The sequence below is a fragment of the Patiria miniata genome, unplaced genomic scaffold (assembly GCF_015706575.1).
Source record: "Patiria miniata isolate m_02_andy unplaced genomic scaffold, ASM1570657v1 HiC_scaffold_24, whole genome shotgun sequence".
Lineage (NCBI taxonomy): Eukaryota > Metazoa > Echinodermata > Asteroidea > Valvatida > Asterinidae > Patiria > Patiria miniata.
Window position 1 is genome coordinate 22,514,528 of NW_024037063.1, and position 14,588 is coordinate 22,529,115.

The 14,588-nt window shown below is 38.9% G+C and overlaps 3 protein-coding genes across 3 annotated transcripts; 1 reads left to right on the forward strand and 2 right to left on the reverse strand.

Moving 5' to 3' along the window:
* Positions 1-307: 307 nt before the first annotated feature.
* LOC119731648 (uncharacterized protein PB18E9.04c-like) lies at positions 308-8,900 on the reverse strand. The gene is made up of 8 exons (XM_038204850.1): positions 8,652-8,900; positions 6,364-6,509; positions 5,813-5,876; positions 5,475-5,596; positions 4,171-4,746; positions 1,937-4,002; positions 1,126-1,336; positions 308-903 (listed from the first exon to the last, which is right to left on the reverse strand). Exons 1-8 carry the CDS (start codon positions 8,735-8,737, stop codon positions 437-439), a joined length of 3,738 nt encoding a protein of 1,245 aa, XP_038060778.1. The 5' UTR covers positions 8,738-8,900; the 3' UTR covers positions 308-436.
* A 4-nt stretch (positions 8,901-8,904) lies between these two features.
* On the forward strand, positions 8,905-12,031 carry LOC119731645 (CD2 antigen cytoplasmic tail-binding protein 2-like). The gene is made up of 4 exons (XM_038204846.1): positions 8,905-8,998; positions 9,288-9,517; positions 9,730-10,350; positions 10,835-12,031. Exons 2-4 carry the CDS (start codon positions 9,334-9,336, stop codon positions 11,092-11,094), a joined length of 1,065 nt encoding a protein of 354 aa, XP_038060774.1. The 5' UTR covers positions 8,905-8,998; positions 9,288-9,333; the 3' UTR covers positions 11,095-12,031.
* On the reverse strand, positions 11,920-14,583 carry LOC119731647 (centromere protein S-like). The gene is made up of 5 exons (XM_038204849.1): positions 14,446-14,583; positions 13,996-14,119; positions 13,411-13,444; positions 13,121-13,187; positions 11,920-12,549 (listed from the first exon to the last, which is right to left on the reverse strand). The coding sequence occupies exons 1-5, from the start codon at positions 14,485-14,487 to the stop codon at positions 12,436-12,438; spliced, it is 381 nt and encodes a 126-aa protein (XP_038060777.1). The 5' UTR covers positions 14,488-14,583; the 3' UTR covers positions 11,920-12,435.
* Positions 14,584-14,588: the final 5 nt, after the last annotated feature.

Consider the following 14,588-nt stretch of genomic DNA (forward strand, 5'->3'; position numbering starts at 1 on the left):
AAGCATTTGGGGTCAAGGCAGGATTATTTGCATTTATCCCAAAAGTAACCTGCAGAATTATAATCAAAACGCGTGCTTGGATTAAAGATCGTACTGGTACTAAACACCCAAGAAATTACTCCATCTGGCTTGCTGTCATCTAGATGAAAATTAGGAAACGTAGGCGAGTTCCAAAGATCAGTCAGTTGACTGATATTTGGAATAAAGAGTTCTATTGATGAAATTGTGTTTCATTTTCAAAAAGTGTGCATGGCATTTCAAGTTTTTCTCAAAAAGTGTAATATCCACTGAGCTGAAACTTCAACAGGTTAGGTTTTGAGCATACTTTCTTTGGATTTTGAGTGGCGTTATTATTCAAAAAAAAAAAAAAATCCCAATCTATTTTTTACTCCATTTTATTTCCCAATATTACCCTTCCTGGCCCTCTGTCACCAACTCAAGGCCAAACATCCATCTCATCAATCCACTCTGGAGCTATAGCAGCATTCTGGAAGTCTGTACTCCGGAAATTTGATGAGATGCCCCAAGATGCTGGCACCAGCTCATCATCTGAGATGAGGAGAATCTTTTTCATCGACGACACGAGTCCTACGTTGACCGAAGAGTTGACATCTTGAGCTGTTGATGTTGTGATACGGTGACCTAGGGTCACAAGGTCATGACCCCTTGATGTAATAGCAGTACCCCTGGATGAGGTTCCTGTGGAAAGATCTTGACTCGTTGAGGCAGGGGCGTGTCGCTGACTTGGTGGAGTGGGGTGGGCGGAGCCAGAGTTGCTTCTTGAAGGAGGTGATTCTTGGATACTTGACAGGGTGTTGGTCTTGGTTGTGGCGGCTTTTGCCTGCGTTGCTTTTTTTCCAGCATTTGCTTGACTTTGCAACTGAAGGTCTCTTGCAATTAGAGCTGCTAAATAAAAAATAAAAAAATATCAATGATACAATAGCCAACTCAAAATGAAAGTGGATCCGTCATCAGTCAAAAATAAAACCATTTTCCCAAACTTTTCCCAATATAATACTTTTTGTGTCACTTAGGTTCAAACATTTCTGATTACAATTTAACTTCAAGATCACAAAATGAAACAATCAGAAAATGTCTACTTCTTTTATGAAATTAAACCGTCACCTTTGTAATCAGTGTGCACTTTGTCCAGCGGTTTGCCTTTGTAGAGGACAGACTTCCAAATGCTTGGGTTTTGTTGGATCCAATTGAGTGATTTGCGTTTCACCAGTGACACCATATGACACAAGGATATCGATCCAGAAGTAGCGTTCTTCAATGGAGTGGTTGGGCAGACTGTTCCATCAGAGTTTAGTGAGCCATTCACTGTTCCCCTCTGACGAATCAGAAGAAAGTTTGAATGACAGTTTCATTTTAGATAAACTTCAAGATATATGTTAAAAGAAGTACAGTAAAAGTTGAAAAAGCGAAAGATCCAAGAATTATGGAAAAATCACAGGTCGAGTTTTAATCAATACACATGCTAAGGTTAAACAAGAGATTGGCTGAAGCAGGAGTTGAACCTGTTACCTCTGGGACACAGTACCGGTGCTTTACCAACTGAGCTATCCAGCCCTATCGGGGGGGGGGGGGGGGGTATTTTTTAGTAAACACCATACATCTAGCCAAGTGGAGAAATTTCAATCAAACGAATCATAACAAAATTAACTAATGTCTTAACTTTTAGAATATTCATTGTGCTATTCCCACCTGACACATTTGTCAGATTTAGTGATAAAAAAAGAAAGAAAACTTAGAAATAATAACTTGTCAGCCCTTTTTTTTCCTTTTTGGGTCAAGTTTATTTGAAACAATGCAGCCCTTCCCAATTTCTTTTAGAATTTTATTTCCCCCCAAATCTCAACCCTGCCATTAAATAAACTGAATCCAGGCCACCTGTCAATCCAAAACTTTGATTTTCATTTCATCTACTCACTTTTAATTTTATGGACAGAACATTTTCTCCTGAGTTGATGAGTCCCTTTTGAAGTAAATTCTGCAAGGAGGGAATGTCGTCTTCATCACTGAAGGATTTGGGGTTGTGATGACTCGATGGTCTCTGGTTCTGGCTCGATAAATCTCCTACAGTTGTTTTTGCTTTGCTACTTGCAGCTTTCTTATGTGTTTCAGGTGTTCCTTGGAGGTTGCTAGATGTCTGTGATTTGGTTCCAGTGTTGTTAATAGTTTCTCTTCCAGTTTTTGTTGATATTTTGGAGTGTGGAGATGTGGTGAACAAAGTTGTAGACACAATTGCTCTAGGAACAGAGACACTACAGGTACTTGAAGGAATGCTAAAACTGCTTGTTGCTGGTGTCTGGGATTGTGTCAAAGCTGAACTGTTGTTTGATGAAGACAAACTTTGATCTTGACGTTGTTGTCTTTGATTCTTAGTAGGAATGGAGTTACTCCTAAGCAATGTGGTGCTTCCCACATTTTCAACATGAAACGTTGTAGGAACTGTCGCTGCCGTTGACACACTGCTTACTACCGTATCCAAGGTGCTCTTTGATGAAAACATTGTTCCAGGGTCATTCAGGCTACTGGCGTTGATTTTATAAACGACAACTTTTCTTGGCTGACTTGAAGCTGAGGTGGATCCTGAAGTATCTGTGCCCCGACATGAATTGAGATCCTTGTTTTGTATTGAAGTCAGTTGGTTCACAAGTGTTTGGGTATTATCTGGAATCGTCTCTGTGGTTTGAGGAAATTCAGAAACTGGATTTGAGGAAATAGCGAGAGGTGCTTTGGTTGGTGAGACAAGGGGAGTTGTTTCTTTGATGCTTTTAGTTTGTGCTGGAAGATTGGCAGAGCACAGAAACTTTTCAGGATGAGCTGATGCTGTTTCAGTTCTTTGGCTTGTTGCACTCTGCTGGGCCATGCAGTCAACGGAGATGCTATCTGTTTGGAGAGAACTTGCTGGTGTTGCTCCTCGAGGTATTTTAGAAACTGGATCCGAGGAAAGAGGGACAGGGGGTTGGTTTATTGCTGAGACATTGGAAGTCATTGTTGTGGCTCTTCTTTTGTCTGGAAGGTTGTTGTGTAACACTGCAGCAAGATCTAATGTGGTCGTTGTAGCATCCTGCTCTAGGCTGTCAATTGAGAAGCCTTCTGTTCGGAGAGAAGCTTCTCTTTGAGAAGGTTGCTCATTCTGGTTCTTGCCTCTTGGGCCATCACTAGTGCCTTCTTTCACAAGTAAACCTGTTGTTTCTGAAAGATATTCATCGTTGCTCATGCCTGAAAGTGGTGAATATGGAGGACTCTTGGAAGGGCTTCTCCTGTTGTCGTTTGTGATAAAAACTGATGTATCTCTGACAAGAGAGTTAGGAATGGACATGCTTTTGTCTGGAACGGAAGCAGAGGTTGACTTTACCTCATCTTTTCCTGGTTTTGGCGTAGAGTTTGAGGAACTGTCTGCCAAGACAGAACTTGGAGATTTCAGTTGATGAGGTCTTTTGGTAGGATGGGCTTTGAATGGTGGCTTGAATGTCCTGGTAGAGGTGATCTCAGGAGTTGGTTTGCTTAGAGTCTGGGTCTTGGAAACTTGAGTAGATAGTAGGTTGGAACTTGGCGACATCACTTCTTTCTCTTTTTGCATCAGTATGGCTTCTTGACCAGGAAGAGAAGACTTCTTTGATGGATCATCACCTGAATATGTCTGTGCGATTCTAGCTGGCTTGCCTTCTTGAAGGTTGCTATTTTTGGTTGTGTTAGACTTTCCAGAAGATATACTTTGTGCCAGGGGAGGGTGTTCTGTGCCTTGCATCTGTTGGAGAGAAGCAGCGAGCTCCTTGTGTGACTGCAGCAGCTTCAGCAGTTGCTGCTGTCTTCTTGTCATGTTCTGCAGCTGCATTCTTGCCTCTTGCTGCTGCTGTTGACTGCCAGGTGTTGCAGCTTGCTGCTTGAGCTGGATGCCGAGTTGTTGGCGATGTTCCCGTTGTTTTGAACTCAGGTGACGAAGTCTGGCCTGCATGTCTTGAAGACTCCTCCTGATTTTGTCAGCATCTGAAAATATAATAAAATCTCAGATTTTTGAGGTAAATCCGCATGTCTTCTTAATTTAAGTCTATTTACACAATTTGCTGGTATTTTTTAAAACCAAGACAGTATAATGCTTAATAATTGCATACTCCATTCATCAGTGACGTTAACCATTATATTTACTGTGCTTACATTTTACATCTTCATCTTTGCTGCTCATCTTTTCTCTTATCTTTTGTTGCATCCTCTCCATCTCAACGAGAGAAGCATCATCGTCACTTCTCTGTGAGGCTCCAACCTCACGATTCTCCTCACAATATGGCAGAGTAGCTGAACCAAGTCCAGAACTTGAATTACTGGACACAGTTTTAAATTCAGAACTATGATAGGTTGGGTCTGGCAAAGAACTGTTGAAAGTGGTACCAGTGGTCATGGGTGTTGGTGCTAACTGTCTTTGACTTGAGGTTGGAACAGAAGGATAAGTAGCTTCTTTAAGGCTGCTGCTGTTCTGTCTAGGAGCAGATTCAAGAACTTCCAGTTGATGAGTTTCTTGATTTAGATTTGGACTCTCATGTGTGGCTGGTGAGAGATGTAAAGGTGTGGCCTGACTTTGCTTCAACTCAGCAAGATGAAGATGTTTAGGCTCTGGAGTGATTTCTTGCTCAGATGGGAAGGTGGTGATGCTGGACTGTTGATTTGGAAGGAGTCCACGAGATGGTGACTCATATGCAACTTGATCATGATCACCTTGAAAGCTAGGACTCTCACCTGCAATACAAATCATAATAAGCCTTATTTTTAAACAAATGAGGGTGCTGTTACAACATTATTTTGGCTATATTTTATGACCATACTTGAATCGCAGGTTTAAATTTACAAATTGGCACAGCTCAAAAGTTACACTTTTTTACAATCTCTATTTAGTTGTATTGCGTAAAGGTACTGGACTGCTTTAATTAATGATATTTAAGTGTTTTGTACAAGAAAATGGAGTTGTTTCAGCACCCTCATGGCCATTGCTAAAAATATGACCCATTGTAACAAGGTCTTTTTATATTTTTTTATTTAACAAATTTCCCTATCCACTTTCATTTCAATAGTATGTAATGAACACAGTTCCTTAAATTCAGATTTTTTTTTGGACTCGAAAACGCTCCATTTGACTCAAATCTGGGGGTGGGGGAGGTAGGAAATATTTATTTTTTTTAGGAACTTGTATCAACGTTTCATTCCCATCCCCCTTTCTTATCTTCTTTCATTCCTTGGTCTAATCACTTGACTAGAATACACGCTCGTCATTGGCTGAAACTTTTCAAGGACTATTCAATTAAATAGAAAGGGGTTTAAAAAACATGGTGTATTTTTAAACAATGTTAAAAAACACACTTTGTTTCAGAAGAGCTTCTAAAATGTATATTTTGACATAAGACATCACATTTTTTTAAATGACTAAAGATAAATATACATGTGTAGATGAATAGAATGTGTATACATACTGAGATGTGTGTCTGTGCTGCTGGATGTGTCATCGATTATCCTTGGTAACTTTAACGAGGGAGCTCGAGCAAACACAGGGGAGCACAGTGTGACAATGGGGGACTTACGCTTGACTGGTATCCTGCAAAATGGAGCATCAATGAAGTTTTCTACCGAAAAAACTGTTCAATATTACACAAGCAAGGGTCATTAGAATGAAAAGAAAATTGTATAAGGTAAATTCGTTTCACACTGATTAAAACTCTCAGAACTAAAAAGAGAGATGATCACTTTACTGTCACTGTATTTTGTATTTTTTGTTTGAATAAAAGTATCACATTGAGAATGCAATTCTTACCTTTGTGTGAAAATGGACTGGGACTTTTCACTTTGCTGAGATGAATTGTCAACTGAAGCACCATCTGGAATGAGATTATAAGATATTTTACCCTTTTCAATTTTCAAAATCTCTCTGGAATTAAAAAAATATCAAAATAGCCAAACACATGCTAACTTTTATTAATATTTTTTTGAGAATTTACAATTATCTTAATGCAAAACTCAAATGTGAACTCAAAAAGAAATAACTTGGAAATGACTTTGACATATTAATATCTTAAGAATGACAAATATTTTACTACTGGATTTTCTAGATAACTTAAGGCCAAGAAAAATTTTGTTGGAGACAAATAAAAAGACAACATTGACAATACATGTGCAAAATATTAAATATATTGCAAGTGTGTGGATTTTTTTTTTTTTTAAAGGAGGCGGGAGGGAAAAAGGAAGCAGGCCGGGGCGAGAAACTGGTTAATTTTTTTACTTGCCCTAATTCTTTTAGTAATTTTATCTAATTGGAAAAAAGGAAAACTATAGCCTATAAAGTTAGATGAAAAACATATGAAAAACCTTTCTGACTCGGTGCTTCAGAAGATTTGTCTTCATTGAATTTGAAAGAGAAGTCAGGCGAGGTTGACAATCCTCCACTTTTGTGTTCGAGCACTTGACAAACTGGCTCCACATTTGGCTGAGTTTGTGATGATGCACGGCGGATTCTACAAGATAACAAGGTCGCAAGTTGAAATAAATTCTCAATAAATGGAAAACATAAATTCAACTAAAAATTCTGAATAAGAAATGGTAGGGTTAAAGGCAGTATTTGAGGGAAAAAAGTCCAACTTTTAAAACGATATCGGTGTCACACTCACACTACCTCTTAGATTTTTCTACGGACATTTTTAAGAGAGAACTGAACACGGAAGTACATGGGGACACAGACAAATAAAAACAAGGTCTCAAAATATGGATTTTCAAAATATTATTCCCTTATTAAAAATGTCTCTTATTTATCACCACAATTTACAAATTCCCCAAAAAATGTTATAAAATGACACCCAACCGATCAACAGAATTTTACCAAGAAAAGTTTTAAAATGGCAAGTCTTCATCAGCTCATTTACATTTTCAAAGTTATATAAAATGGATGTCACAATTAGAAACAGGACTTTACATGAGCTGTACACAACTTATTTGTGACTCTAACATTCAGCAATTTATGTGTCCAGAAAATCTAATTGTGTGCTTCACTTATTGAATTTTACAAAAACATTGTTTGCTCCAATATTGGTTGATCACTTCAGATTAATCAATACATCAATTCTGTCAATTCTTCAAATCTTTAAATTTTCAAACCTTCACTCCTTAATCATTCTTCCAATTTTCAATTTCTAAACTTTCCTTCAAATTTTGTGAATCTTTAACCCAAACACTCTGTGTTTTCTTTGTTTGCTAATTATCTCACTTCTTAAATAATCAACCTTCTCTTTCTGTATTCATCTCAATTCTTTTAAATTGTCAATTACACACCAAATATTTATCTTCTGTAAAATCGAATAATCTTATTAATCCATCTTTCAATCTTGTTGATTCAAAATCATTAATCTTACATTCAAAACCAAACTTGTGTTATTAATTTCATATATTTAATACAATCCTAAAAGAATTAGACTGCCGTCAGGTCCCTGATAGCCTGCCAATTGACTCTGTAGCACCACTTGGATTTTCAAGGAGTCCGGTAGAGGTAGGCATTCTTGACAAGAGCTTCACTTATTCGATGTAGTGCTGAGGAAACTCTACTCGGTAGAAATATGTCTCCCAATTCTTTGTGCCATCTGAGATTTAGAAATTTACCAGGCCAAAATTCCCACCAAGATTCTGCGCTATTTCAGCAAGTAAAAGAATTCCATCTTAATTTGACACCGTGTGAATTACTGCCTTTACAACCAAAACAATTTCAATTCTAATTGTTTTGAACAAGAATGAGTTGGGAAAGAAAGTAATTTCTACTTACAGTTAGCATCTTCGTAAAACTCTTGAAGTTTCATAAAATATCAGATTTATGCAGACCACAAACTTAATGAAATAGAATTAACTGTGGTTACTTGTTGGTTGTATAGGCTAAAGCTGGCAGTAACTCAGATAGGCCCTCTCTCTCATGTCTCTAGTCTAGTGTGTCGGGCAAGCAAGTGCCTGCAGCCTAGCAGCCTAGCATAGGCAAAAACCAAAGCCATATTACCAGTAAAAAAAATGTGGGTGTCAGAGCAGGGTGGTGGGGGGGGGGGGGGGGGGGGGGAGTGTCGCATTTTTTTTCATGAATTTCTATGAAAACAAAAAAATTGACAGATTTTTTTTTCGGGGGGGGGGGTGTTTGACCCCCCCCCCCCTTGATCTGCACCAAATAAACCAGTTCAATGAAAAAATGAAGTAAAAAGGAAATATACACTTGTGACAACATTACTGTTTGAAAATTAGATGACCTAGATGACATAGAGCTGTAACTGCTGTATAATAAAATTCTTAATTATATCACATGGCTCTATGCCTGAAATACTCGAATATACAAGTGTGGCTGGCAGAATGGGCTTTAAACATTATAACAAAATTATCTAAAATTGCATCCACAGCCATCCTCAACTTAAGAAGATTCAAGCACAAATAAATACCTTAAAGTAGTAGTATAGGCCTAAATGAAATTGTTTATTCACTTTTAAGGCAATTTTGGTGAACTCAGTGAACCCAAAATTTATGATGAAAAATTGTTACAAATTTGGCTTCACGGTTTTTTTTACATAAAAAAGCACAAAACCGGCCTGCCATGCAGCCCAAGTTATTTTTATTTTATTGACTTTTTACTCAACTGGAATAGTCCGGTCAGGACAGACGGTGAGTCGCACAGTTCCACAGACTCGTCAACCACAGTTTCGCTTTCACTACTTCCGTCCATATTTCGTGAAATGTCCAGTCAAATTGCAAAATTAATTAATTACACTTTTTTTCACGTGGTCCGAATGGCAGACGACGTGCACGCTCAAAGTTGCCGCTCCCACCGGTAGATTTGGATAGCGCCCTCTTTTGACCTTTTTGCATAAAATCTAATTTTTAGTGATCTGGGGAGTTCACTTAATTCGACAGATTGCCTCTTGGTGGCGCTTGTACTAGGTACTGCATGCTGTGGCTGTGTACACAATTCAAGCTAAGAAATGTGGTAAATTTACTCATGTTTATAAATGTACAGGGCCTATAGATATGACTTTTTTACGTACCTCGGTACTTATGTTGACTATCGCATGATCTGGGAGTGAAAACGATTTGTGCCAACCCTTACATTCATGCTGAAATTGTGCTAAAAAACTGAATGAGTTCACTCCAAATCTGATCAATGCAAATGCATGTCAATGTCATCCCAGTCATGCCAGTGTGTGTCACTCATCAGAAGTCACATAGTTTATAGTCTGATTGAGATCTTTTTATCTGTTTGAAATCCTTTGTTCTAGTAATCAGCACTAGGTCTAACCGGAAAACGAACCCACCCACATCAACATGTCAGAACGAAAGGTACGCTTTGCAGAGGGGGACGCGGCAGCAAAGGCAGCCGGCGATGTCGACCCAGCCAGTGACAAAGGTTGGAATCGAACCTTCAGCAAGAAACACACACTGGACAGTGATGAAGAAGATGATGTAAAGGAGGAGGCCCGATATGAGCTACAAAACGACGAAGTCGAGGGTGAGAGAAGTTGTAAAATTTAAAAAGTTAAGGCTCATCAGCATGATCAGACGCAATAGTTCTTCAGCTTTCTTGGTATGAAACTGCTGAGAATATTACCTTCATTACACATTTCCAAGCTGGCAACTATCTTTCATTAACTCAAAAAGTAACTCTTTGCTTTGCTTCCTTACACAAACTTGTCCCAATCATTTTTATTGAACACTTAACAGGAGTGGAGGATGCAACTCTTATCTCTGACGGGGGTATCCGTATCACACCCTTCAACCTGACGGAAGAGATGGAAGAAGGAAGATTTGACGCCCACGGCAACTACTATGAGAAGAAAGACAAAGATGTCCACGATAACTGGTTGGACAACATCGACTGGATGCGATACTCGGAGAAAGGCACGGAGGAGAAAGCTGAAGATGATGACTTCATCGCTGATAGTCCGGAACTGGAGCCGAGCAGACCCGAAATCAAAATCCTCGCAGACATTGTCGGTTTCTTGAAACCGGGAGAAACCATCACCAGGGCAGTCAGAAGGCTCGGTGGGGGGAAGAAGACCAAAGGAGTGCCAGCTACAAGGAAGTGGGGACCCAAGAAAGCCAAGACGGAGGCGGAGGACGGGAACGATGCACAAGGAGTCGACAAGGAAAGCATGCTGAAACTGACTGAGTTTGTGGATGAGTTAGTCGCGAGTGGCAACTACGAGGCCTACCAGTACACCTATGAGAAAATAACCCATCTGCTGAAGGAGGAGGAGGGGCGGAGCAAGAAGGAGGAGGATGTCTTTGATATGTTCGGGGATGAGCCAGCGAAGGAGAAGATAGCCACTGCCAGTAAAACAGGTAGTTTGACTGTTGCTGATCTTGAAATTATAAGCTGGGAGGGACATTGAACGTATTGCTGCTGGAGAATGCGAAGATGATATTGCTTTGTGCACACTCCGATTAAATTTAGTCTTGGGTGCAATATTGGGTTTTGCCCTCCACTGAAATATTATTTTTAACACTGTATACTCGGGGTTGTCCCAAGTGATTGTGAGAAAAAATCACTGGGGTGGGACTCGAACCCACGACCTCCAGCTTACCAGCACAGGCATCTTTGTCTTGGGTGCTTTGCCCTATATGCGTACAAACCAGTATTTGCACATGGTGTGCCTCGTCCACTAGGCTTTCGAAAGTAGTATAAAAGCGCCCTCTCTTGTTTGTGCACAGAGCCCCTAGTGATGTCATAATTTTTACTTTTATGATGTTTTTGTTTCATTTACAAGAAATGAAGGTTACGGCACATTCATTAATAATTTGTACCCCTTGCGTTCTAAATTTTCAGAAAGCAAGGACACCAACGGTTCAGGGAACCAGCCAACCACTAGTACAAACCCAGCCACCGATTTGGACCCAGATAAAACCTACTGGGAGTATAAATGGGAGAACAAAGATGACGCAGACAAGTACGGCCCGTTTGAGAGCTCCCAGATGCAGGATTGGGTGGATCAGGATTTCTTCGCCGACGGCGTGTGGGTCCGGAAAGTTGGGTCGGCTGGCCAGTTTTATCAGTCCAAGAGAATCGACTTTGATTTGTACACTTGAAGTATTAGCGATGATCAGAACTTTATTTTCCATCTGTGAATGGACGAGCATTCATATCCACTGCCGTGCCGAAATTATCACCCCCACTTCCAAATTCTGTAAAAACTGATTTTAATTTTGAATTGGCTGGAGCAGGATTTGAACCTTTGCAAACTTTGGCTGAATTTCCAACAAAAAGAAGCTGGAAATGTTCATTTCCTTAATTTAAGAGGTTTCTGGGAAGTTGTGGTTAAGCACTAAGCATTGCCAGCAGTCTTACTGTTGCATTAATCAAGAGGGACAATTTTACTTGAAATTATTTTATTTTTAGTTTTATGGACACGTTCAATTTTAGCTTGTAAAACGTACACTAGTACTGGAATCTTGTTTTGCTCAACAAACAATGGGAACTACGGTCAAACTCATCGTTCGAATGGTTTCAAAAGTGGATTAAAAAAAAGATGATTTCCAAATAAGTGGCTTATAAAGGATAAATTTCAAGTAACTGTCAAAGGAAAGGCTCAACAGTGCTAAGCCATATTTGGAAATATTTTTTGGACTACACCAATTGCCACAAAAGTAGGCAGAGAGCCAGTTGATTTTTGTTGAAAAGGAATTTGTCAATATCAAGTAATTTATTTCTTTCATTAACTTTGAATAAGCCACAATACATGTATTTTTCCCTTGAACAGAGTAAGGATATAGTTACAGGGTTGGTTTGATTTGTTCTCAGTGTTTCACTTTATTTCTTGAAAGGAAATTAAATAAATTCCTTTACACAAGGGCTTCAAATTCTATGTACACAAGTTTGAAGAAAGCACAGTAGTTTCCCGTACCACAGATACATGTAGATTCTCGCCTCTTTATTTGTACATAATAACCGGGAGACAATGAAATTTTGAGTTAAACAATTTTTGAAGAATGTGCCCATATTAAAGCATGTTTTAAGAAAAATCAATGCTGAAGATGTAGTCTATAATTCTTGCATCCCAGAATGATTTTAGTTGACTTCAGGACGATACTCCTTACCATAACTTGGATCTTGGAAAGGTTAATAAACTTCCAATAATTTCCCTAAGCCTAGCGCAACTGTAAACGCACTCCCAAACCCCCAACAAATGAAATATACAAATGGTCAGATTTTTCATCAGTATGGGTGTTTCGCCCCAAATGGCAATTAATGGTCCTAACTATAGTTTGGACTGTCCAACTACATGTAGTGTTGGGACTGTCGCAACAATAATTGGGAAATTCTAACTACATGTATAGTCGGAATCGTCCCAATTATAGTTGGGACAAGTTGGGACATAACAGCTATAAATGTATCTTAATATGTCTAGCAAGTATTGTGATCTGTTCTTGTCAGTCCACAGCGCTGCTCTTACTGGCTTTCTTGACCTTCTTGGATTTCCGTCGTTCCTTCTCTGCTTCGTTTTCCTGGTTTTGCTGCTCGTTCAGATCTCTGATGTGCTTAGCCTGCACATGACAAATTGGGAAACAAACTGTGACTGACCTACAATACATATACATTTGTATTTCCAAGGCGAACATTTGTCTACTTGGGGAAAATGCTGAAGTGTTTTAGATATTAGAAATCTTGTTGATAAAACTATTTTAGGCAGACTGTCACAGTTGTATTCAAGTCTTCACAAGTCAATCATAAGTCTTAAGGCCAAAAAAAAATAGTTCTGCTTCCGGTTTCCCTACCTACCCTATTCTTACAGCCCCTACCCTAAAAAAATTTTATTGGAAAAATGAGAAAATAACACCCAAAACTATCAATTTCTAGCTTTTATCCTTGACTAAAGGCAGAAGCCTCCATATGATCATACAAATTCCCTACCTACCTACCCTATTTTCAAATGCCATGTAATCGGAAGCAGAAATACTTTTTGTTTTGGCCTAAGCCTCAAGTTACGTTACAAGCCATGCAAGTGAATTTTGACAATGGCATTCCTCTGTCCTGTACTCTGTTTATTCCATGAGCAAAACTCTAGATGTAAAAAAAAATGTAGCGTGCACAGTAAACGGGACTGCATGTACTCACCAATGGAGCACTTCGTCGAGCTAATAACTTCACATCATCAGCATTGATCACTGATCGCCTGCCATGCCTGCACAAAATAACAATACAACTAACAGTCAAATTTAACAGAAATGTTCAAATTAAAACATTCCTTCCACTTTTAGAACAGAAAAAAAATAAGTGTTTCAATATCAGAATCAATTTGTGAAGATGACCTGCAATGCAATCATGAAATTTAATCACAATTGATGTGGAAATGTTTGTTACTTCTACTGAAAACTAAAAGATAATTAAATTTGGAGTTGACTTACTGTGCAAAGTGCTCCAGGTCTGTAGCAAAAATCGCTGTAAAAATGATAAAAAGCAAAAGGAAAATCATAAACTTAAATGGCTTCTCACACTTTGAAATGGGGCTATAAAGAACTGCAGCACTCTGATTGGTCAATCTGTGTTGATTATTCTGTTTGATTGGTTAATAATCTTCCTGCAGGTGCACTCAATCAACACTGGACCAATCAGATGGCTTGATATAAATCAACACCCGCTACACAGCCAACTTTTGTTTAAATTAAAGGAAACATTTCTGGAATAGGAAGAAGTTACCACTTTTTAATTAAGTTACCACTTTTAATTTATCTTTTAGTTTTTAGTCTCCTGACGATGACTAGAGCAGGCTAGTCGAAACGTTGAGACCAAAGACAAGTTCTTTTAGAACTTACAGCAGGACTGTTCTAAACAGAACAAAAACTACTTAGCAAGTTGATAATAAGCAGGACAAGTTCTTCTCAGAACTAATATCTTCTAAGCAGTAGTTATTACCACATGGTGTTACCGCAAAACCGAAACGATACCGATACCCCACCATGCAAAGCCTCAAATCTTATATAAGAAGTTACCACATTGTTTGAAGGTTGCTTCAGACAGAACAGCAGTAAACTGACGAGAGAACGTAACATCGAGCTCCTGGGACAATTCCTCGCATATCTGCCCAACGCTGTAATGAACAGCTGCCTTCAATCGCTGGAAAAACAAAAAGAAAATGAACTGTTGAGTTCTGAATAGAGAACTAATTACAGAGCATATCCTCACTGCAAAATCGTCTTGGACCTCTGTCCACATGCACAACACACTGTTCTTTCATTGCAAATTTATTTAAATAACTGCACCTGTCCACATAGAGGGCGCTCTGTACAAGCTCTCTATTTATTAATGCTAGCACCAGACCATAGGTTTGAACAGTGTAAAACTGACATGACAAAAATTAGCATATATGAAATCAGTCTCTTTTTTGCAGATTTGTGAAGGCCTCTGCTAACTTAAGTCATAATTTACTGGGAAATTATTACCTGTACATACGCCAGATTATCATATTCTTCTTGCTCAGCCATATTTTTGCAGAAAAGGAGCAAAATTTGCAAAAACAAATACCCCTCCTACTCGAAGTTAACTTTCAACCGTTCCTTCTAGCTGTCATGTTTACAACCTCCTA